The 24,151-nt window shown below is 42.8% G+C and overlaps 1 protein-coding gene across 5 annotated transcripts in view; it reads left to right on the forward strand.

Moving 5' to 3' along the window:
* KCNH7 (potassium voltage-gated channel subfamily H member 7) overlaps positions 1 to 24,151 on the forward strand; it is a 466,148-nt gene that overhangs the window by 246,111 nt on the left and 195,886 nt on the right. For all 5 annotated transcript variants that reach the window (XM_061608627.1, XM_061608623.1, XM_061608624.1 and 2 more), the window contains exon 3: positions 13,552 to 13,707. In XM_061608627.1, the coding sequence (XP_061464611.1) occupies positions 13,552 to 13,707 (156 nt within the window). The remainder of the gene's footprint in view (positions 1 to 13,551; positions 13,708 to 24,151) is intronic.

The following is a 24,151-nucleotide window of genomic DNA, read 5'->3' on the forward strand; positions in this document are numbered from 1 at the left end:
GACCATTCATTTGGGCCTTGAGAGTTCTGGCTCACAGATTGTTCCATTATATTACTTGAAAGTGGCTGGAAGAACTGGGTTATTTTTGGCTGGGATCCAGCTTCTTTGTTATCAGGGGTTATTAACGGAGCCTGCAGGGCTTTTTCCTGGCCATTTTGAGCTGCTTGTGTTGCTTTAAATGCTAGGCTTGCTTCTTGCATTTTCCGAGCTCTCCTTGTCAGAACCATTTGGTGATTACTTATATTTATGTGTTTGTGGCTCCTATGTTATGCAGACTATTATCTCTCTTCCGGGGCAGATCTCTTTTCTTTTCAGAGCGGTATTTTGTTTGTTCTGTTCTGTTCTGTTATTTCAGATGAAACATTGATAACAGCAAGGGCTTAAACCTCTTCCTGCCTGTTGCTGCTCATTACTATCTGTTCTCTTTTGGCTTTTTGTTGACCCCCCCACAGGAACAGTATTTATTCCATCTAATATTCCTGCGTTGTTTTTATAGATGGGTTTTAACTGAGTTTGTTACGTAAACAGGAGAGGGCTTAGATAAGGAAGAACTGCTCACCCTTCACCAGAAGAGAGAGAGAGAGAGATGTAAAAATATGTAAAGTATGTAAAAATACATACATTCTATATAATAGTTTATTGTCAAAACCAGTTGGCCAGTACAGAACATTTTTTTTAAAAAAAGTTTTAGTTTTCTGCCAAATAAAAGCAGTGACACCTAAGTAAGCCCTGCCTAACTGCTTTAAAAAAGGATTGGAAGGGTAGAGAAAGATTTACAACACAATCCTTTTCTATGTTCACTCAAAAGTCCCATTGATTTTCAGCATAATCCCAAGCATGTCTGCTCAAAAGTAAGTCCTACTGAATTCAATGGGGTTAACTCCCAGGTATGTGGAATTAGCATTGCAGCTTTACTCGCAGAAAAGCTTCATATTGGGAAGGTTTTCAAAACATGTTATGAATAAGACAAAGAAACTGCCCTCTTCAACAGTCCAGTAAAATTTAAACTTCTTTGACTTCTTAATTAGAAAAGTATTAACACTGCAGCATGTACACTTTTTAAAACTTCTGTTCAAAAATTAATTGAAAGATAAAATGTATATGCCACTTTTTGCAAATAATTAAAAAATCCCTGCCTGCACACTTTTATTATAATTATAACTAGAATTTTTTACTGTGTATGCCCACCAAGATCCTGCTGTGATCTTCTGTTGTAGTACAATCCTATTCATGTTTACTCAGAAGCAAGTCCCAATCCTGTATAGAGAAAATATTTATGCTGCTGAAAGGTATATATTTACTGAATTCCTGATGTGAGACAAACAGGAAAAGGAAAGTGTTCTCAGAACTTGAAATGGGGTTTAGGTATTGTCTGGGGGTCAACCAAATCTTGTCAATCACAACCCTGACTTGACTTATTGGCTAAAAACCTGAAAGGTCAGGGATTAGAGTACCCAGTACTAACAGAAATTGAGGGGGGGCAGCTGACATTTTGGTTTATATCTTTTGAACCAGATCACCTAGAACAGGGGTGGCCACTCCGTGGCTCTCCAGATGCTGCTGAACTACAGCTCCCATCATCCCTGACCATGAGCTGTGTTGGCTGAGACTGATGGGAGCTGTAGTTCAGCAGCATCTGGAGAGCCACAGAGTGGCCACCCCTGACCTAGAAGCTTAATTTTTTTAAAAATGAAAAAGACCTGGAGGGGACCCCAAAAATTGGGAGTCTCTGGGCAAAAACCAGACACCTGGCAACCCTACTTTATTGTGGCGATTAATGGGTTTACAGCCTAAAAGTCTGCAAACAGGAGCACAATAGTACTTCCCAGCAGGAAACGTGCTGTTTTTGATACTGGGGGTAATATTATAGGTAACTTTGATAGCCTTGTGCTCCATGAGTTCCTCCAACAGGCATCTGGTTGGCCACTGAACAGGTTGCTGGGCTAGATGGGCCTTTGGCCTGATCCAGCAGCGCTCTTATGTTCTTATGATTTGTCTAATCCCCTTTTAAAGCCATTCAAATGGGTGGTTGTCACCACATCTTGAGCTAACAAGTGCCATAGTTTGACTACACTGTGTGCACTTCCTTTTGTCTGTCCATTCGCTGGCAGGCTGGATACAGAATTTGAAATGACAGTTATACTCAGAACAGTTATTTGTTGTTTTGAAGTTCTTTGGCTGATTTCACAAACCATTGGTTTGATTTCACAAACCATGTCTTCTTGAGCTTTGAGACTTCAGAGATGTAAGATTTCTGAGGTAAAGTTGGACTTAATTGAAAACAAATCCAATACTTTCTTTTTCCTGACAAGATAACCCAGGTAACTTGATATTTCAATGATAGATTTAGCATGATGCCATATGGGAAATTATGAAGCTGGGGTATATTAATGAAGAAAGTTTAATAGGTAGAGAGGGAGCTTTTCAGAAAAGAACACATAACAGTTTACTGAAAGATAGAATGAAAGTTGTTAGTGATAAAGTTGTTAGTGAAGTTTTCACAAGTTTCAATCTTGGGAGCCATTGCAATCAATATTAATCAACAGCTTTGATGGTAAAAATGGGAGTGTGTTAATGAAATCTGATGATAATACCCAACTGAGGATTATCTTAAATACCAGAGAGGACTGGAAAGTTAGACACAATACTCTGAAGGATTTTCATCAACTGGATTAGTAAAAATGAGTTGCCATATTTATGCATTTGACTATTAATAATATCTTGATTTTTGCTGGGGCTTATCAATAGGAAATGACAAACAGGAAGAGATGCCTAGGTCCTCAATGGGAATGTGGGCTTCTAAGAATCAGGTGCATTCTAGCCTATATGTATATATGCTTTCCTTGTGTTATACATGTTAATACATTGTAGTTGTTATCTATATTTCTTCGAATAAACTGATTTGTACACTTGAGAAACAAAGAATGTTAAAAAAATGAGGGCTGTCATCTAGGGAAATCACAGCTCGAAGAAATAAGAGAGATGTTACTTACTGATAGCTCATACACACAGCAATTTAGTGGGTGTCTGGTGCTACTTGCATCCCTTTGTAATTCACATGGTTCACATGATGTTGCAGGCAAGCGAAGCTATAGCACAGTTTTCCCCTTTAAATCCATATCAACCCAATCCAATTATAATGGAAAAGGAATGGAAAATCCATCTCAGCATCGCTGCACTCCTCCATGTAGGCACTTTGCTTTGATTTTTTTTAGCGGGCGGGCACTCTTTTGCCTCAACACCTGCTCCCTCTCTCTACAAAAAGCTACTGCAGCCGCTGCCTACTTTGCCTTTCACTCACTTCCCTCTCTAGTCAGTTTCATATAGTTTTGTGTCAATTGCACCCAGACGCTCTCCTTACAGGAGAGGTGTGCAATTGACAAGAAACAATAAAACTGACCAAAAAAACCCCCTCTCCTCTCCATTAGCAATATTGATACTCCGGAGGGAGTAAACCTGTAAAATTATGGGTGGAGCCACAAGGAAACAGTGATACTAACCCCTTCCAGAGGAATACCTACTTGTGTGAAAGGAAAACAGTGGATTGGAAGCTACCATTGAGCAAGAAATGTGGTCCTTGAAATGCTATTGCAACGGTAAAGTCTGCTTCTTTAGTACAAAGTTAGGCTCCCATGTGAATAAACCCTGAGTCAATCTGGCCAGGCTAAGCCAACCTGGGCCCCTTATATCCAAGATTATTACTGTAATGCTATACTGATACACATTTTGTCAGTTGTATGGTGAGCTGCTTTGGGAGCATTTGTGTGGAAAAGTGGCATACAAATCAAATAAATAAATAATAACCATCAAAATTTTAAAACTTTTAAGGATTTTTTTTCATATTTCTGGTTTGCAGAATCCAGTTGGTTTAGGGCTCTAACAATACAACACAGCGGGAAATAGAACTTCTCTTCAGAAGTTCATGCAGACTTCATGCAGCTCCAGCAGTTGCCTAGGTGGGGCAATGGCCGAGGGCCCAGGAGGGCAGAGGGGGCCCTCACTGGCCCCAGCGGTATGGATAAGGGAATCCAGTCTGTCTTTTATATGTTCTAATTCACCAGCGTCTAGAGCGGTTCCAGTCCAGGTTTTTCACAAAGCTTAGGAGCTCTGGGGACCAGGCCTTGAGGCAGTAGAGGGGATTTCTGGTGGGCTTTTTTCATGCCGGTTTGTATGTTCTCTTTGTTCTAAATAAAGTGCCTTGGTCATAGCCCTTTGTGTACAGAGTGCGTCTTACAGGGGGGGGCTTCATTTTTAGCTCTTACCGTGCAAAATACCACAAAACGTGTTAAATCGCATTATTTTAAAGATTTGACATGTCTTCATTAGGTTGCACGCGCACATCCTGTTCAAGTGTGTTTGCCTCAGTTGTGCACCAGTGCTACTTAATGTGTTTCTCTGTGGGGTTAAACTGGCACCCTGCCGCCTATAGCAATAATGAAGCAAACTATTAGCAAATATTTTAAGCCCATTTGGCAGGGACTTTCTTCCCACCACAGCACTTAGCATGCTATGTTGTTTGTTTCTGGTTCCGCTTCTTAATAATAATGTATTTGAATATGATTATTAATAATTAAGAGTTCATCATGTCATTTCAGAATACCATGAAATAAATACATAAATAAACTTTTCAGAATAAATGAGAAGTCACGCAGCTGGGCTTTTAGCCATTAGATTTAACAGGACTTTCTGAACGTGACCACTCCTGGCTAAAACATGGTTTTGGTATAGGCAATGCTTTTTGGGTAAAAAATGAGGTGCCAGTACTCATACCATGATAAAAGTGCCATGCACGCCAACACAAGATGGTTGTCATGGGCAGGAAAAAAGAAGTGTCAGTACTCCTTACTGAGGAGGGAAAAACCAACAACCACGGGCTATAGGTATGAAATGTTGGTGGCATGAAGTAGTACTACTCCATAGATAACAGTGTGCATGTGTTGACTAATTTATTCTGAGGGTCTGGCTTATTCTGGTGTCCAAATTCATCTTGCAAGTTTCCTTGGTTGTGAGATGCTCTTTGGTAACTCATTTTTACTCGTGCTGTAAAAGAGCTGTTCTGTCTGTTCTTTTTTTACATCCAGACAAATCTGTTGAATTAAACAAAAATTACATTGCCAGTAGACTGAAATGCAGGCAGTGTCAAGCTGTAAATGTGGATTGATTTTCTTTACTACAGAGTAGCTGTCAGTTTAAGAGGTTTCGTAAGGAAAATATTTGATGATCGATCAGATTACAGATTGTGGATTAAACTGTGACCCAATAACTGTTTGACTACACTAAAGCTGTGTTGGAGAACTTTTGTATTTCTCCTGTGGGATCTTTGCTGGGGGTCCTTTAAACAATCTGTGACACAGGCTTAAAGCAAAAAGGTAGGCCTTTATTTGGTAGACAAGCATACAAGGACAGCCCCCCAGAAATTTAAGAGGGACTGTAAAGAAGTATGGTGTGCACAGATCTTTATACCTTATTGAATACACATGACATTAGTTTTACCAATCCCCTAAATTCTTTGTAATAGTTCTTCCCTCTTGAAATATTTCCAACAAACCTGATAACTTTATTAAAATGAATTCATGGATATTCATAATCAAGTAGATACCTCCCATCCCCATTGTATTCATTGATGTCAATCTGTCCCCTTGGCTGATATTACCACTATTCTACTGTCATATATTACTGATGATCTTGTACTGTTCTGAAACCAATATGGTACCATTACATTTCATTCTACCATGGCTCTTGACCTGTCAAGCTGGCCAAGAATATCTCTTAGGACATAACAGCATGTTCCTTGGGTGATTGGCTCTCCTTAGAATAACTGGCAGTTTCTATAAAATTATATACATCATACACATCATGCTATTTTAAAAAGAATGAATATCAAGCCAAAATTCTATCATTTTTTCACCTAGATTTCCATTATAAAGATTTTCCCTTAGCTGAAGCCATAATATCAGAAACCTGGTTTCCAAGATCACATAGTAAAAAGTATATTGGTCAAGAGAAACAATACTAAATAAATGATCTGCAGTCACGCATTTAGCCATTTGGTACCGAAAGATGCTCAGGAATTTTTTAACAGGGTGAGTTTAACCCTTTTTCTGCTTGGTACACGCGGACCTGCTTTTAATGCCTGCTGTGTGTGACAAAGGGGAAAGAAATCTATTTTTCCTTCATCAATTTATCAGGATGCCTGGGTGGGATCCTCCATCAGCTGAGTCTGTGCAATTTGCAATTTGTTTTTTTTTTCAAAATTTCAGCATTTGAATTATCAAAGCCCATGCATGCTTTAACAAGCAGGATTCCAGGTGTGTCACAGAGCAAGGCTACGTGCGCACTAGGTGCTTAAAAACAGCGACACCATTTTACCTGGATGCAGTTTGAAATAAATCTACACCCGGCTGTACATAACTTTATTATTTGATAAAATACAGCCAGCCCCACTGCTGATGTCAGAGCTTTTAGGACCACCCACTACACAGACTTTCCATTGGACACACCTCAGAGTTGCAACAGGTTGATAGAATTAACAGTTTTCAAGTCAGTGTGAAGCTGGCTTGAAGAGAAAATGCATCTGATCTCAAAAACCCCAGATTTTGGAGTAAAAAGGGGTGCAACGTGACAAATGTCATATGTACCCGGATTCCAGAAAGAGAGGTGGAGAAGCAATGAAGCCAGTATAACCGCAAATGTGTCTGCAGCCCATGTATGGGAGGGGGCAGGTGATGGGACAAGGGCAGTAGCAGCATGTGTGGTAGGGCAGAGCCACCCTCCCAACTCCAGCATTGTTGCTGCTTACCTGGACAGGATAGGGTTAGCGGCAAGGATGGAGCTCCACAGGTGCACCAATGGGAGCACCGAAGTTGCAGGGGTGTTACCAAAGCAACAGTGTGGTGCAGCCTCACTATTTGCCTGTCCCAGCCTCATCCAGTTAAGCAGCAGCAGCGGCAACACTGTTGTTGGGGGAGTAGCTCCATTGCTCCAGCACACCCCACCCCACGCACCAGAAGCAAATAATGGACAGGAGAAACTACAGTTGCCTGATCTCCAGATTCAGCAACCCATTTGAAGATAAAAAGGCATCTCTGGGTTCCATTCTGGCAGCACTGTTTGCTAACAAATGCAGTGCCGAGATTAGAATACACTAAGACTGTAATGTGCTCTATGTGGGGCTGCCTCTGGGGTTGGTTCGGAAGCTGTAGCTGGTGCAACCTGCAGTGGCGCAACTCCTCACTGGGGCAGGGTATTGCCAACATGTTACCCTGCTGCTGAAAGAACTGCACTGGCTGCCCGTTAGTTACTGGGTCAAGTTCAAGGTTCTGGTTTTGGTGTACAAAACCCTGTGCAGTTTGGGACCAGGATACCTGAAAGACTGTCTTATCCCTTATATACCCAGTTGATCACTGTGCTTTGCAGGTGAGGGCCTCCTGCAGATGCCATCTTATCAGGAAATCCGTTCTGCACAACATAGGAAGCAAGTCTTTAGTGTGGTGGCACCAACACTTTGGAATTCCCTCCCCTTAAGTATTAGACAGGCAGCATCTTTGCTATCTCTTTGGTGCCTACCGGAGACCTTCCTCTTTCAACAAGCCTTTTAAGCCGACCTTATCCCAGTCTGCATCTGTGTTAGAATTGCTTTATAAGATACATTTAATGCTTTTTTTAAAAAAACTATTTTTCAGATTTTTTTTTTGTTTGAATACGTTTTAAACTTTTTTAAACACATTTTAGAGTGCTTTAGTGTTTTTGTTTGCCACCCTGGGCTTCTTCTGAGAGGACATAAATTTAATAAAATAAATAAATAACAATAAATAGAATGAGTGAGCCGAGTCCCTTGTTTCCCACTGTAATAATTTATCTGTTAAACCAGGGTAGAGGAACATGTGGCCCTCCAGAGATTGTTTGGCTACAACTCCCTGAACAATTGGCTGTGCTGGCTGGAGCTGATGGGAGCTGACCAGGGTCCAACAACATCTGGAAGGCCACAGGCTCCCCATCACTGCACTAACTGAAGGTTCAGCATACTGCTCAAAGTTCATGTCTTCTCCATACCCCGCCCTTCTCATCTGCACAAGAGGTCCACTTCAACAAATCTACCAGTCGCAATGCAATAGACTTGCTGCAAACTGCATGCCAAACCATTCTTATGGTGTGATAACAACAGTGCCTTGCCCCATGAGTCAGAAAACATCATTTTGAAATCTTTAAAGTCAATATGTATTTTGGTTAATTAACTGAAGTAAAAAAAAATTAACAGTTCTGTCTAGCCTCTCCTTCAACACGCTTTTTAACCAGTCTCGATTTCAGCATACGGCCTGCAGCATTTCTATTTTTAGCGCAAACGGGACAGGCTTAAATTGCTTATTTTCTGTTTACTAAACTCGTCCTGTTTGTTCCCATGGAAACTGTGGCAAGTGCTTAACTGGTTTATTAAATGGATGGAATCCACAGCTACACATTCTGAAAGGCAGACTGTTAGCTTTTTTGCACAGCTCATACTATGCTTCTGGGGGGGGATTGCAACAGGAAACATTACATTAATGTGGGTGAGGATGGGGCCGTGTTAGAGTTGAGCAGGGATGGGGACCCTTTTTAGGGCTGAAGGCTGCATTCCCCTGCTGGAAAACAGCCGGGATTGCATTCCAATAGATGGTAAGGCCAGACACAGAGACATAAACTGCACATACCTAAATCACTTAACACAGCCACACAGGCCACATTCACACCATATATTTATTCCACTATTATGCCACTTGGAACAGTCATGGCTTCCCCCAAAGAATCTTGGGAAGGGTAGTTTGTGATGGGTGCTGAGAGTTGTGAGGAGATTCCTGTACCCCTCACAGAACTACAATTCCCAGAGTGGTTTAACAATGAATTCTCTTCCCAGGGAACTCCCGGAATGGTAGCTCCATGAGGGGAATAGGTAGGGGTCAGAGCTTGGAAAAGTTACTTTTTTGAACTACACCTCCCATCAGCCCCAGCTGATGGGAGGTGTAGTTCAAAAAAGTAACTTTTCCAAGCTCTGGTAGGGGTCTCCTAACAACTCTCAACTCCCTTCACAAACTACCGTTCTCAGGATTCTTTGGGGGAAGCCATGACTGTTCAAAGTGGAATAAATGTATGGAGTGAATGTAGTCTTAACACATGGAAATACACATACTTAATACAGAACAGCTGCCTTGGCTTTTGCTGGCTTGTGATGCCAGCTGTTGTGGTTTTAAGTATCAGACTACTGGTTGTTCTCCGATTTTAATCATATTGCATTTTGTATTTTTTTATTATTGCACACTGCCTGGAGATGCTTGCATGACAAGCAGTAATACAGATAGATACATGCAAACACGCACATACACATGCAAACATGTACATAATTAATACAGGTACACACACAACACATGCAAATACATATATAATGAACACGGATATACATTTAACATGTACAAATGCACAAACTCTGTTCAGTAGAGCATATCTGGAATAGCTCTCCAGTGGAAATAAGTTCACATTTCTGTCCACTGGCATCAAGATGAGAGCAAGTCCTGAGGAACTCTAGCAATGGCAAAAGTTCACTCAACATATTCCAGATCTTCTGTTGGCTTCAGCCTCTCATCGTTATGGCCAGATAATTCTCTTGCAGACGCATCTGTGTGAAACTAGTAGCCAAACCGTAACTTGGTGCTTATTACTGCAATCACATTACTACCAGAATTGACACCTCCTGCTACAGAAGCAGTCGAATGACTTTGTGAAGTGCAGTTTGTACAAGGAAAGTTGTGGACGTGAAGGAATATAGTTACGTCTCATCATATCCTCCATTATGCCTCTAGTTTAGAAAAATAAATAAAAGGTGAGCCAGGCCAGAGTAAAAGGTACCAAACAAGAGCAATTTTCATTGACTTCACTATGTGTAGCAGATATCAAGCCTTAGGCCCTATACATATGAAGCAGTATCATACCACTTTAAACAGTCATGGTTTCCCCCAAAGAAACTGTAGTTTTTAAAGGGAGTTTAGACCTGGTATATGCTCACCATATGCTCAGAGGCACATGTTACCAAATTCTTCCAAGCTACACAGGAAGTGGATTGGACTGTGAAAGACCAACCCAAATTGTGTTTGCATTTTGACAACTTTGTAGGGCAGTACAATATCTCAGAGAGGAGTTCAGGTCTCCTGCTCCCCTGGTGCATTCACTATAGCTGCCCAATTTCCCTGCTTTTTAAAGTTCGGTAGAAATATCTGTGGGCTGTAGGTACATTCTTAAACCGCAAAGTTTTTTGCCTATTAGTGAATTTCCCTGCTTTTTAATCCGGGAAGTAAGAAATGGGATCCTGTGCAAGTTTGCTGAGAATAGATTGATCATTTGCATGCTTATTGAGTTAAGTGGGATTTACTCCCCTGCAATCATGCTTAGGATAGGTGAAACTGACCACAGGGGATGGGGAGGGGGGAGGGGGTGGAGGAGGAGGAGGAGGAGGAGGAGGGAGGGGAGGAAATGTAGAGGGGAGAACTGGGATGGGAGCAGGCAGGAGGGGGAGGGGAGGAGAAAGACAGGTTTGATTGTTTGCATGTTTATTGAGTTCAGTGGGATTTACTCCCATGCTATCATGCTTAGGATAGGTGAAACTGACCAGGGGGAGGGAGGGACAGCTGCAATGGGCAGGGGAGGAGGAAGAAGGAAGAGGAGAGGGGAAGAGGAAGGGAGAGGAGAGGGAAAAGGCAGGTCTGATCATTGAGTTCAATGGTATTTACTCCAATATAATCATGGTTAGGCTAGGTAAAACTGACGGGGGAGGGGGAGGGGAAAAGGGGGAAGGGGAAGGAGGGGATTGGAAGGGAATGGGTATGGAGAGGGAGGAGCAAAGGAAGGGGGAGGGGGCAAGAGGGAGGGGATAGGAGGGAGGAGAAGGGAGGGTCGGTTTGATTAGTTGCATACTTTTTGAGTTCAATGGGATTTATTTCTGTGCAATCATGTTTGAAAATGGAAATGGACTGCCTTCAAGTCAATCCCGACCTATGGTGACCCTATGAATAGGGTTTTCATGGTAAGCGGTATTCAGAGGGGTTTTTACCATTTGCCTTCTTCCGAGGCTGAGAGGCAGTGACTGGCCCAAGGTCACCCAGTGAGCTTCATGGCTGTGTAGGGATTTGAACCCTGGTCTCCCAGGTTGTAGTCCAACACTGACCCAGGGGAGGGGCAGGGAGGGGAGGGGGAGGGGGAGGGGATTGGGTGGGTGGGTACTGGGTAGAGGGGAAGCCCCTTTCCTTTCCAAATGGAAAACATTGTGAACAGTATTATTGCTTTTCAGGGTTTCCCCCACCTTTTTATTCTACAGCAGGTACATGTAGCCTCCCACCCAAATTTAAACCAAGTTGTCCCTGGCCACATCCATACCAGGCCTTTATTTCACTTTGGACAGTCATGACTTCTCTCAAAGAATCCTGGGAAGTGTAGTTGGTGAAGAGTGCTGAGAGTTGCTAGGGGACACCCTGTTCCCCTCACAGACCTTTAATCAGAGCAGCTGAGTCTTCTCTCAGCCCCCAGGATTGTTTGGGAGAAGCCATGACTGTTTCACATGAAATCAAAGTGTGGTGTGGGTGTAGCCCCCTGATTAGGCAAGCCAAGCAGCTGTGAGCCTGGCTTTTAGAACACTGACAGTTGGTTCTTACTGAGCATGCCCAACACTATCATTCAGTTCAATGCAACATTTCTTAAATTAATTAAAAATCAGCCAGGCATTTTTTTAACTTTTAAATTGTAGAAGATAAAGGTCAGAGTATGGGGCAAGGCCAGTTATAGGATTACAGGTACTCTGTGAACATGGCTAATTTTTAATGAATTTCAACAGATTATGAGAACTCTGGGAGAAAAAAGTCCAAAAGTTCTCTGTGGGTTTTTTCTCTCTTTTTACACTTTGAACTCTCAATTCTCTCTGACTGTTTTGTGTATCGCCATGAAGATTTAGAGGGTTGTTAAGCAAGCGTTTCTGAGTTCAGGATTATAAGTTTTGTAAGGTTTTGTTAGGTTTTGTTTTGTTTTGAAATGAGCTTATGGGAAGCATCAGAATGGTATGGTTTTTTTTTTAATTTAACATTGCGGAATGTGAAAAATCCCAGCTGGCTTTAGCATACAGCCACTGTCGTGGCTGTATAATGAGGGCATATCCAGGAAGCCAGAGTGCTATAAGTTTTTCAGCTGAAAAATTCTGCCCCCCCTTAAAACTTTTCTGTTTCAAAAAAATAGGAGTTGAATAATGTGCAGAATTCCACTACAAAGACAGCGACAATACAAATAGTTGTCTATTTTAAGCAAGTGTCCTTCCTGTACCCCAGCCAAGAGTTTGACTTTCAAACTGCTGACATTTAAGAGAATAATGGGGCTTTTTCAGATTAAGCCTGTCTGTTGATAGGGGAAATCACAGGTGGCACTGAATACCTTCCCAGTATGATGCTCCACACATGTCTGAAGCATTTCTGGTGAACAAAAATGCAGCAAAGAAAGGCAGGCTGCAATTTTATACCCATTTATTTGGAAGGAGGTCTCATTGAATTTGGTAGGACTTTCCTCTGAGTAGACAAGTATAGGACTGCACTGGCAGTGACAGAAATGAGGAAGGTTCTTGAAATTAATACACAGTTGATGAATTGTTAGGAAACACTTGCCCTTAAATCAAAATAATAATGATTGCATTTCATTTGTTTCTCAAACAGTCAACATCTTCAGAAAATTACTGGTGTGGGAATCATTGGGAAAAATCTTCAGTGGTACAAAATGCCTTCCATCATCTTTGGCTGATGGCCCAACTATGCCGCTATCTGGACAGGGATAGCCTAACTTTTTTGTCTATGCTCTGGTAATCTCTAGGTTAGATTACTGCAATGTGTTAGATGTGGGGCTGCCTCTGAAGACAGTTCAGAAGCTGCAGCTTGTGCAGAATTCAGTGCCCAGACTGCTGACTGGGGTAAGACACTGAACACAGAACACCAGTTCCAGCATGCCTGCATTGCCTAACAATTAATTACTGGGACCAATTCAAAGTGCTGGTTTTGACCTATAAAGCCTTATGTAACTCAGGATCCCAATATCTCAAGGACCACCTCTCCCCACATGAACTAGTCTGGCCCCTGCTTTCATCATCTGAGGCCCCTCTTTGTGTGCCACCTCCAAGGGAGGTACACAACGTAGTAACACAAAAACAAGCCTTCTCAGTGGTGGCTCCCTATTAATGGAATGCTCTCACCAGGGAGGCATGTCTGGCACCATCACTATCTGTTCTTAGGCACCAGATAAAAACGTTTTTATTTACCCAGGCCTTTGAAGATTAATTCTGTGCATATTTTTAGCAGGGTGGAGATGAGTTGGATTTGCTCTTTAATACATAGTAGTGTGAGTATTTTAGGTTGCCTTTATGTCTGTTTTTAATGTATGTTTTGGAAGTTGATTTGAGTTCTTTTTTAAAAAAAAAGCAACTAATAGATATAACAAATAATAATAAATAATAATTTCACTCACAAGCCTTTGTTTACGTTTCCCCTCCGTTCTTTCTAGGGTCCACCTTCATTTGCAGCACCCACATCATCCCGGTGAAAAATCAAGAGGGAGTGGCCATGATGTTTATTATTAGCTTTGAATATGTCACAGATGAGGAGAATGTAGAGCCTCCAGAGAAATTCAACCAGATGCTGTCAGCCAAAGTCACAAACCGTAAGTGTGCCTGTGTGCTTACTATGGGAAGTTGGGGGGGGGAGCATCATGGGACATGGAAACTGATGACGTGCTACTCTTGGTAGCACTTTGGTCATAAACATATTCCATGGAAAGCAGATTCTTGGAATGGAGGGACTGTAGCTCAGTGGCAGCATACATGCTTTGCATGCCAAAGGTCCCGAGTTCAATTTCTGGCATCTCCAGTTGAAAAACATCAGACACCATCTTGTTGTGAACTGCCCAGAGAGCTTCGGCTATGGGGCGGTATAGAAATTTAATAAATAAATAAATAAATAAAGAGAAAATACTGAGTTGTTAATGAGTGTGAATGTTATTGTGTTATTAATCATGGTTTCACACACGCCTTTAACACATTGGATGTTGCTGCAGGCATGTTACTGAAAAGTATATTATTGAAAACACCTGGAAGTAGAGTGGCCAGGTGCAAAAGAGAACAGGGATCCTGCAACTTTAATAGTGAGGCAGAAGAGGGAGTTTCAGCAGGCATCGTTTGTCATCCAATTTACTCTGCTGAAATTCCCTCTTCTATGCAACTATTAAAGGCACAGCAGCCCCACGACGGGCCCTACCATTAGGAAGATACAAATGAAGCGATTTCACTCGCTCTGCATGTGAAAAGCACCTTCATGTATCTATGTAGCCAACAAGAATATTTTACCACTACAGGATTTCCTCCATGCCAAAGGAGGTTTAAATTCCTGAAGTGCACCTTCACCTATCCAGCGCCTTTCCCAACCTTTGGGTCCTCATGTATTGTTACACAACACCCATCAGCCCCAGCCAGCATGGCCAATGGTCAGGGATGGTGGGAACTGTAGTGCAGCAACATCTGGAGACCCCAAGGTTGAGGAAGGCTGACCTACATCATACAGTTCTCCTCCTTCTTTGCTGGAATGCAGCGGCATCACTAGCGGGAGTGCGGGGGGGTGCGGACCTCCGGTGCACGCCCTCCCAGGGGCATGGATGAGGTGGCTGGGCTAGTGTGCGCGCGCGTGTGTGCACGCACTCAAGGCCACCCACCCCATCCATACCCCTGGGAGGGCGCACACCGGAGGGTCACCCAGCCGGAGAAGGCCTGGGAACGCCAGCGTGCCTCCCTCATCCCACTGACGCTGCTCCCGGTCTCGCCCGCCCACCTCTGAGGAGTTGGAGCAGCCTTGCTGGGCAACGGCATGGGGTGGGGCGGCTCTGGGTGTCACTCCCCTCATGGTGACACCCGGGTGCGGGCCGCACCCTCCGCACCCCGGTAGTGATGCCCCTGCTGGAATGTAGGCAAATTGGAATGACATTGTGATGCCTTAATTGCAGAGCTTGGAAAAGTTACATTTTGGAACTACAGCTCCCATCAGCCCAATCCAGTGGCCATGCTGGCTGGGGCTGATGGGAGTTGTAGTTCAAAAAAGTAACTTTTCCAAGCTCTGCTTAATTGCTAATTAAAACCACAAAGCCAAAAGCAAGAGCAACTGCTCTTTTAAGCATAAAACTCCTATGTATCACACTGCTTTTTAAAAAAGTTGGTGTAGAAAATTTTTTGAATAATGGCTGAAATAAATATGAATGATTTATACTTTTTCTTTTTTTAAAATTAATTTTTATTCAAATTTTCAAAACCAAAACAATACAAAAAGAAAAAACACAAATTAATAACTAATACAATAAAAAAAGAAAAAGAAAAGAGAGGAAAAAAAACTATTGACTTCCGATTTGTCGTAGTTCAGCTATAAGTCTATAATATATAACAAGCCTGTCTCTTAATAGATTACAAAATCACCTTCCTCCAGCGGTTATCTTAGTTGGTATCAAATCTCATTAACATCATATCATTCTATTCCTCCACAAAAAGTCAAAGAGAAGCTTCTAATCCTTGAGATATATGTCCATCAATTTTTTTCTAGATAGACATGTCAATTAATCCAACTCTTCAAGTCTACTAAATCCAGTAATTTCAAATCGCTCTTCTTCCTTTATCCGTGTTGATTCCATCTTCCCTCTTCCATCTTTACGCACCCACTAATCTTGCTGTCATAGTCATATAATAAGAGTCTGATAGGGATTTCCTTCATCACAAATATTTTCTTACCATCATTTCCGATCATATTACTGAAGTATTGTTGCAGAACCGCATCTCTGTTCCTCTTTTTTACAGAACGCACTAGCACATCTCTTGAAGGGTTTTTCATTGTCACAAAACAGGAATTAATTCTGTAAACTTTCTCCATTTCAAGTTCCATCAAATCCTTCCAGTCCATGAATTTTTTTGAACCGATGATATCTTTATCTCCAATCTCTTCACCAATTCCTTCAGGGACAGCGCTGAATTCCAAACAGTAATATTTGTCTCCAGGATCTATCACAGCTAGGGAATCCAAATCTTTTTCCAAGACCATATTTAATCCAATCTCCAGGGCTTGAACCTTCCCTTTAATTTTTCTTTCATCCTTTTTTAATTTTCCAAATTTATCTTTGTTCTCCTTTCTCATAGAATCCTGAATTTCTTTCAGCTCCTGTCTCATTTCGCCAAATTCACTTATCATCATGTCGAAATTCTTGTTTTATTAGCTTAATCTCATTCATTATTTTCTGAAACATATCTAAAGAGAAAGTCCCTTCTTGTACATCCATGATCTCAACCACCTTCTTGATTGTTATTCTTAAAACCAAAAAAACACAGTCCCTTCAATTTCCAATGTCCCAAGCAAAGAACAGTTTATTTCTTTATCCAGTTACAAAGGAGTTAATCTTTCAAGCCAGCTGACGTCACCCTCTAGACAAGACGAACTGCCTTATCTCTTGTATGTCCAAAAGTGCCAAAACAACTTTAATTCACAGCATCCAAATAATTAGTAGCAGGAAGAATGAGCAGATTCGTAAAAAAAAAAAAGTAGACCGGAAAAAATAGTCCCAGACGTATATTACTCAAAAGTCTTATAAATCAAAAAAAAAATTCTCTTTAAATTAGAAACTCTCAGCCGTTTATAATCTTTATAATGCTGGTTTCCATGCCAGCTTTTTGCAATAAAAAAAAGATAGGCTATTTTTAATTTTCTTCCCCTTAGTTCCGTGAATAAAAAGGAAGGTTATGACTCACCCAGGTTTCTTAATTGCTGGTTCTTTGACAAATCTCTTTAACTGTATAGATAACAAAATAATGAGCATAGACAGGAGAATGCTTGCCTGTTAATCCATTTTTCTTTGTAGAAAAAAAAACGGCTCACTTAATCAGCTGAGCTAGCTAGAAATCCTAGCTCCGTCCGAGCTGCAGGAAGACCTTCTTTCACAGACAAATTCTGATGAATTCCAGTCTCCAACAAACACAACAAAGCTCCACCTGTGCTGCCTTTGAGACGGGCTCCCGTCTTGGATGAAACTTTTTCAGTCTTAAAACCAGTCAGAAGGGCTTTTTGACTGGGGATAATTTCTTCCGGATAAGGAAGAAACGTAGAGATTTATACTTTTTCAACATGGGCCTTATTTCCAAATGTGTACTTACTAGGAGTATTTTTATTGCGTAAAGATTTTGTGTGTGTGTGTTAAGCTATTACAGGTAAGGTAGGATCAAACTCTGAACATGTGTAGAGCCATAGCACTATAATAATAAATGTACTCAGGTAATAAAGTGCAAAAAGAAGAACAAAACATATCTCACACACTGAGTTGTATATAGTAGAAATAAACCTTTTATACTGTGAAAGAAAAAGAAAAAGATTCCTGAAGTGCACCTTCTTCTACACCATAAAGAATATGGCTCCCCCCACTCAAGAATCCTAGGAGCTGTAGTTGACACCTCACAGACCTACAATTCCCAGTACCCTTAACAAACTACACTTCCCAGGATTCTTTGGGGGAAGCCATGTGCCTTAAATGTATAGTATTGGTGTAACCTTAGTTAATACCAAGAAAAAGAGTTGTCATTTGCACTGGGCATTTTTTTTTAAAAAAAAACACTGCATCCTCTTAGCTCTTACTTACTTACTGTGTAAGTGGCTGTGTTTTGTATTTTACTGAGCATGAATCCAGCAGAAAGCCTGAACTGGTGGATCTATAAACTTGCAATGTGCACATCACCTGCAGTAATGTATGTACAATTCCATAAGCAGAAGTCATAAAGCATCCCTAAGAAAGAGCTATAGACTCAGGTGTGGGGAACCTTTGGCCCTCCAGATGTTGCTGAACTACAGTTCCCATCAGCCCCAGCAAGCATGGCTGATGAGCAAGAATAATGGGAGTTGTAGTTCAGCAACATTTGGAGGGCCAAAGGTTCTCTACACTTACCCTAGATCCACTTTGTTTTGACCGCAAGCCATGGTGTAAAAATGGGCTGTGTTTTTAATGCTTCCCCCAGGCACCTGGTTGGCCACTGTGAGAACAGGATGCTGGACTAGATGGGCCACTGGCCTGATCCAGCAGGCTCTTCTTATGTTCTTATGTTCTTATGAAAGAGTGCCTTTTAATAGATATATCTATAAAATGCAGTTAATTGCTAAAGGCAATGAGCTTCTACAAATCCAATTTTAAACATGCACACATAGAAATCTGTATCAGGAGAGCCTGCGTGTTCATCCAATTAGGAGACAAAACCATATGAATGAAGCGTTGTTTCATTTTTTAAAAAAAATGGGAACCATAATCTGCTTGCAGATATTCTAATGCACAATAAGACTAGATTTGTTAAATAAATTACTCGTGAATTATTTCCTCAGCTTTTGCTCCAAAGCTATTAGCTTTAGCTAAGATTATTAGGCTGTGAAAAGGCTGCATAAAATATCACTCTAGAATTTAATAGTAGATTTTTGAGTTATTTATTTCAGAATTTATAAACAACTTTGCATTTAAGGAATAGAATACCCAAGCAGCGTACAAAAATAAAATATAAAACATGAAGCCAATCATAAAACTGTATTAAAAACATGAAATCCAACAAAAATTAAAAATTGCGGAAGTAAAATAGACTAATTTGGGAAGGCTTAGAAGAAAATATGAAAATATAATGTTAGGGCTTGCTTCATTTCTAATTCCAAAGAACTGGCACCACAGTGCTGAACGAATGTGCTCGAGTCACAGAATGCTTTACTTTAGAGGTGTGTAGCACCATCCACAGATCTTCGTCCACGGATCTCATCTAAGTGACTGGAATGGGATGTAGGGTGAGAGGCTGCTTCCCAGATACACTGGTCCAGAACTGTATAGGGCTTTATACACCAGCAGTAAAACCCTGAAACTAGCTCAGTAGCAAATTGACAGCCAGTGGAATGCTTCAGCAAAGGTGTCACATGTTGTCGATAAGCTGCCATCCTGCCTTGGCAGAATTCTGACCCAAGCATGTACCAAGGAAGTGTTCTGTGCATCCCCAAAGCTGACAGCACCATCCTTTCCTGCCCTGGCCTCCTGGTCCTGAAACCATCTCTGCGGTCCACTGCCACCCTCCTCAAACCTAACACGTGGAAGCCCTGTTGAAGGGTCAAGGAATCCCTCTTGTGCTTTAAATTACTAAATTATTATTTAGATTGCATGGTCTGTGATTATCTATCACATGCTTTCTCTCACATTCTGAGCACATGATTGGGGTTCCCTTCAATATCCCATACCTCCAGTGTCCCATACCTGCACACAGATGGTTTTCAAAGTACTTATGTTGAATATCCTCTTTGGACCAAGTCTCCATTGTGATTTTTATGTATATTACAAGAATTGTGTTGTAATATCACACAAGCAGGCCTGGCATCAACCCATCATATCCTTGGCAGAAGCAGTAGCAGGCGACAGGGCACCAACAGGGCCCACAATTGATCTGGACTAGGCCCCACTTTATTGTGTGCTGAGCAGCTGGGTCAGTGGGCTGCCATTTTAATTTTCCACAATGCCTCAGCGTAACATGATGTGTGGCTTCATCAGAGGGAACACTGCTGTTGCTGCTGTCTGCTATGATTACCACCACCAGGTAAACTAACCAGGGAGGACCATTGACATAGGCGGAGGCCCACCAGTTGGCCCTTGGGGGAGGGTCTCTTCACACCAGCAGCCAGCTGTGCACGCAAGGAAGCCCAGTTAGGCACAATATGCCTAAAAGACCACAGATCTCTCAATTAACATGTTTAGCTTCTGGTTTCCCTTGGGAAGTCAGAAGCCTAGCATAGATATCATCAGGAGGCCTGCTTTTTTCAGGGTTTCCAACTGTGCTTGCAGAATGTATGTAATTACAAGTTTTATATCCACTGATTTTGTTTAAAGGCTTGCCTGCATGCATGAAGGCTGGTGGGGCCAGCATACACAGTCTTGCTCTACCCTCCATACTTTTAAAGTATAGGGTTACATCATGTGACTAGACCTGAGCGATAAATGTAAGAGGATCTGTGTTGTGTTTTGAGTCTTACCCTGTGTGAGTCTTTATGCTATGTGTGGGCTATACATGGGTGTGAGTTAGGGTTGCCAGGTCCATGGCCTGAGACTGATCCTGTATCTTTAGGAGAAGAGAAAGTCAGCCAAGTGCAGGTGTTCTTGCAACTCTGTAATGGGAAAAACCACAAGGTGGAATTCTCCCTTCCCTCTGCACAACTTTTAAAGATACAGAAGACCTGTTGGAGGCTGGGCCTGGCAACCAAGAGGTCTTCTGTATCTTTAAAAGTTGTGCAGGGGGGAGGGAGAATTCCACCTTGTGGTTTTTCCCATTACAGGGTTGCAAAAACACCTGCACTTGGCTGACTTTCTCTTCTCCTAAAGATACAGGATCAGTCTCAGGCCATGGACCTGGTAGTGTGAGTGTGTGTGTCATGTATGGGTCATTACGCATGTTTCTGGGTGGAAACATGTTTGTGTTTGTTGAACTGCATAATGAAAATGAAATGGACTGCCTTCAAGTCAAGGAGACAGACTGGGAATACTGTTGGTGTACCGCCCACCTTGCTGCCCAACGGCTTCCCTAGCTGAGCTGACTGAGATAGTCTCGGAGGTATTGTTGAGGTCCCCCAGACTTGTAGTACTGGGGGATTTCAACATCCATGCCGAGGCTATCTTGCTCGGGGCGGCTCAGGACTTCATGGCCTCCATGACAACCATGGGGCTGTCTCAAATTGTTACTGGCCCGACACATGTATCAGGACATACTCTTGATTTGATCTTCGCCACTGGTCATGGAGATGGTGATCTGAGGGTGGGGTATTTTTCATCTACTCCATTGTCATGGACAGATCACCGCTTGCTGAGTTTTAGACTCACAACAGCCCTTTCCCTCTGCAGAGGTGGGGGACCTATTAAGTTGGTCCGCTCCCGGAGGCTTATGGATCCTGTAGCTTTCCAGAGGGCTCTGGGAGTTTTTCCAGCTGATAGCACTGGTGCTCCTGTCGAGGCCATGGTTGACCTGTGGAATACGGAGATGACCCGGGCCATCAACATGATCGCTCCCGCGCGCCCCCTTCGGTGCAGAACTCATATAGCACCGTGGTATACCCCGGAGCTGAGAGTGATGAGGCAAGAGAGAAGGAGGCTAGAGTGCAGGTGGAGGCGAACTCCTGACGGATGTAATCATTCCTTGGTAAGTGCTTCCACTAAGTTGTACATAAAAGCAGTTAGGGCGGCGAAAAAGTCTTATTTTGCTACCACCATTAGATCATCCCTTTGCCGCCCAGCGGAGCTTTTTAGGGTGGTACGAGGGTTTCTACATTCTGGCCCTCATGATACTAAGGAAACATCGGAAGCCCGCTGCAACGAATTTGCGGAGCACTTCCAGGACAAGATTGTATGCATCCGTCGGGACTTAGACTCTGAGGTTATGACAGATGAATCCATTGAAGTGTCCAGAGCGCGGCCTTGTCCTTTATTATTGGATGAGTTTCAGTTGGTGCAGCTCGAGGAAGTGGACAAGGTGCTTGGAATGGTGCTGGCGACCACGTCTGCTCTGGACCTCTGCCCATCTTGGCTGGTGAAGACTGGCAGGGCTGTAACCACCGGCTGGGCCAAGGAGGTAATAAATGCCTCCTTGAGAGAGGGCGTAGTCCCTGGCAGTCTCAAGGAGGCAGTAGTAAGACCTCTTTTAAAGAAACCTTCTTTGGACCCAGATGTGTTGAACAACTATAGACCGGTGGCGAATGTCCCTTTTTTTGGGCAAGGTTTTGGAGCGGGTGGTCGCTGGCCAGCTCCAGGCGCTCTTGGATGAAACCGATTATCTGGATCCGTTTCAATCCGGTTTTAGGTCCGGTTTTGGCACTGAAACAGCCTTGGTTGCCCTGTATGATGACCTTTGTCGGGAGAGGGACAGGGGGAGTGTGACTCTGTTGATTCTCCTTGATCTCTCAGCGGCGTTTGATACCATCAACCATGGTATCCTTCTGGGGAGGCTTGCAGAGTTGGGAGTCGGGGGCACTGCTTGGCAGTGGCTCCGCTCCTACTTAGCGGATCGTCGCCAGAAGGTAGTGCTTGGGGAACATTGCTCGACACCCTGGACTCTCCATTGTGGAGTCCCTCAGGGGTCGGTTTTGTCCCCTATGCTCTTTAACATCTACATGCAGCCTCTGGGTGCGGTCATCAGGAGTTTTGGAGTGCGTTGCCATCAGTACGCTGATGACACACAGCTCTACTTCTCCTTTTCACCTTCTTCAGGTGAGGCTGTTGATGTGCTGAACCGTTGCCTGACCGCGATAATGGACTGGATGAGAGCTAATAAACTGAAACTCAATCCAGACAAGACTGAGACACTGTTAGTGAGCTCTTTCCCTGCCCAGATGGTGGATGTTTCTCCTGTTCTAGATGGGGTTACACTCCCCTTGAAGGAACGGGTCCGTAGTTTGGGGGTCCTTTTTGACCCTTCCTTGTCGCTTGAGGCTCAAGTGGCCTCGGTGGCACGGAACGCGTTCTATCATCTTCGCTTAGTAGCCCAACTACGCCCCTATCTGGACAGTGATGATCTCGCCTCAGTTGTTCACGCTCTGGTAACTTCTAGACTGGATTACTGTAATGCGCTCTACGTTGGGCTGCCCTTGAAGACTGTTCGGAAACTTCAGCTAGTGCAAAATGCGGCAGCCAGGTTGCTGACGAGCACCAATCGGTCCGCGCATATAACACCTGTCCTGGCTCACTTGCACTGGCTACCTATTTGTTTCCGAGCCAGATTCAAGGTGCTGGTTTTGACCTATAAAGCCTTACACGGTGTGGGACCGCAATACCTTGTGGAACGCCTCTCCCGCTATGAACCTACCCGCTCACTTCGTTCAGTATCTAAGGCCCTCCTCCGGGTACCAACTCACCAGGATGCCCGGAGGATTGTTACTAGATCTAGGGCCTTTTCTGTGGTGGCCCCCGAACTGTGGAACAGCTTACCGGAGGAGATACGCCTGGCGCCTACGGTTCTTTCTTTTAGGCGCCAGGTTAAGACCTGGCTATACTCCCAGGCATTTTAATGTTCAATGTTTTTATGTTTAATGTTTTAGTTTAATTTTGTTGCTTTTTATTACTGATTTTATTCTAATATTGTATTTTAATCTTGTTTTGTACACCACCCAGAGAGCTATTAGCTATGGGTGGTTTAGAAATGAAATAAATAAATAATAATAATAATAATAATAATAAATAATGAATAGGGTTTTCATGGTAAGCGGTATTCAGAGGGGGTTTACCATTGCCTTCCTCTGAGGCTGAGAGTCAGTGACAGGCCCAAGGTCACCCAATGAGCTTCATGGCTGTGTGGGATTCGAACCCTAGTCTCCCAGGTCGTAGTCCAACACCTTAACTCAGATTAAGGTTAACAAGCCAGATTGTTGACGCGGACCAGAAGGTCCGCTCATATAACACCTGTTTTGGCCCGTCTGCACTGGCTTCCTATTTGTTTCCGGGCTAAATTCAAAGTGCTGGTTTTGACCTATAAAGCCTTACACGGCATGGGACCGCAATACCTGGTGGAGCGCCTCTCCCAATATGAAACTACCCATACACTGCGCTCAACATCTAAGGCCCTCCTCCGAGTACCATCCCATCAAGAAGCTCGGAGGATGGTGACTAGAAATAGGGCCTTTTCGGTTGTGGCTCCCAAACTGTGGAATGGTCTCCCCGATGAGGTGCGCCTGGCGCCGACGCTGCTATCTTTTCGGCGCCAGGTGAAAACCTTTTTATACTCCCAGGCATTTTAAAGTGTATTTTTATAGTATTTTATTACTATGTTGTATTCAGGATGTTGTTTGGTTCTTGTATTGTTTGTATGTTTTTGTTTTTTGAGTTATGGTATTTATTGTATTTATATATTGTCCTTGCTTTTACCTTTTATGTACACCGCCCAGAGAGCCTTTGGGCTTCGGGCGGTATATAAATTAAATTAAATAAATAAAATAAATAAATAACTCCACTTTATACCAGGAGTGAGAAACCTCTGACCCTCTAGATGTTGCTGAACTACAGCTTCCATCAGCCCCAGCAAGTATGGCCAGTGGCCAGCATT

The sequence above is a fragment of the Rhineura floridana genome, chromosome 2, assembly GCF_030035675.1.
Source record: "Rhineura floridana isolate rRhiFlo1 chromosome 2, rRhiFlo1.hap2, whole genome shotgun sequence".
Taxonomy (NCBI): Eukaryota; Metazoa; Chordata; class Lepidosauria; order Squamata; family Rhineuridae; genus Rhineura; species Rhineura floridana.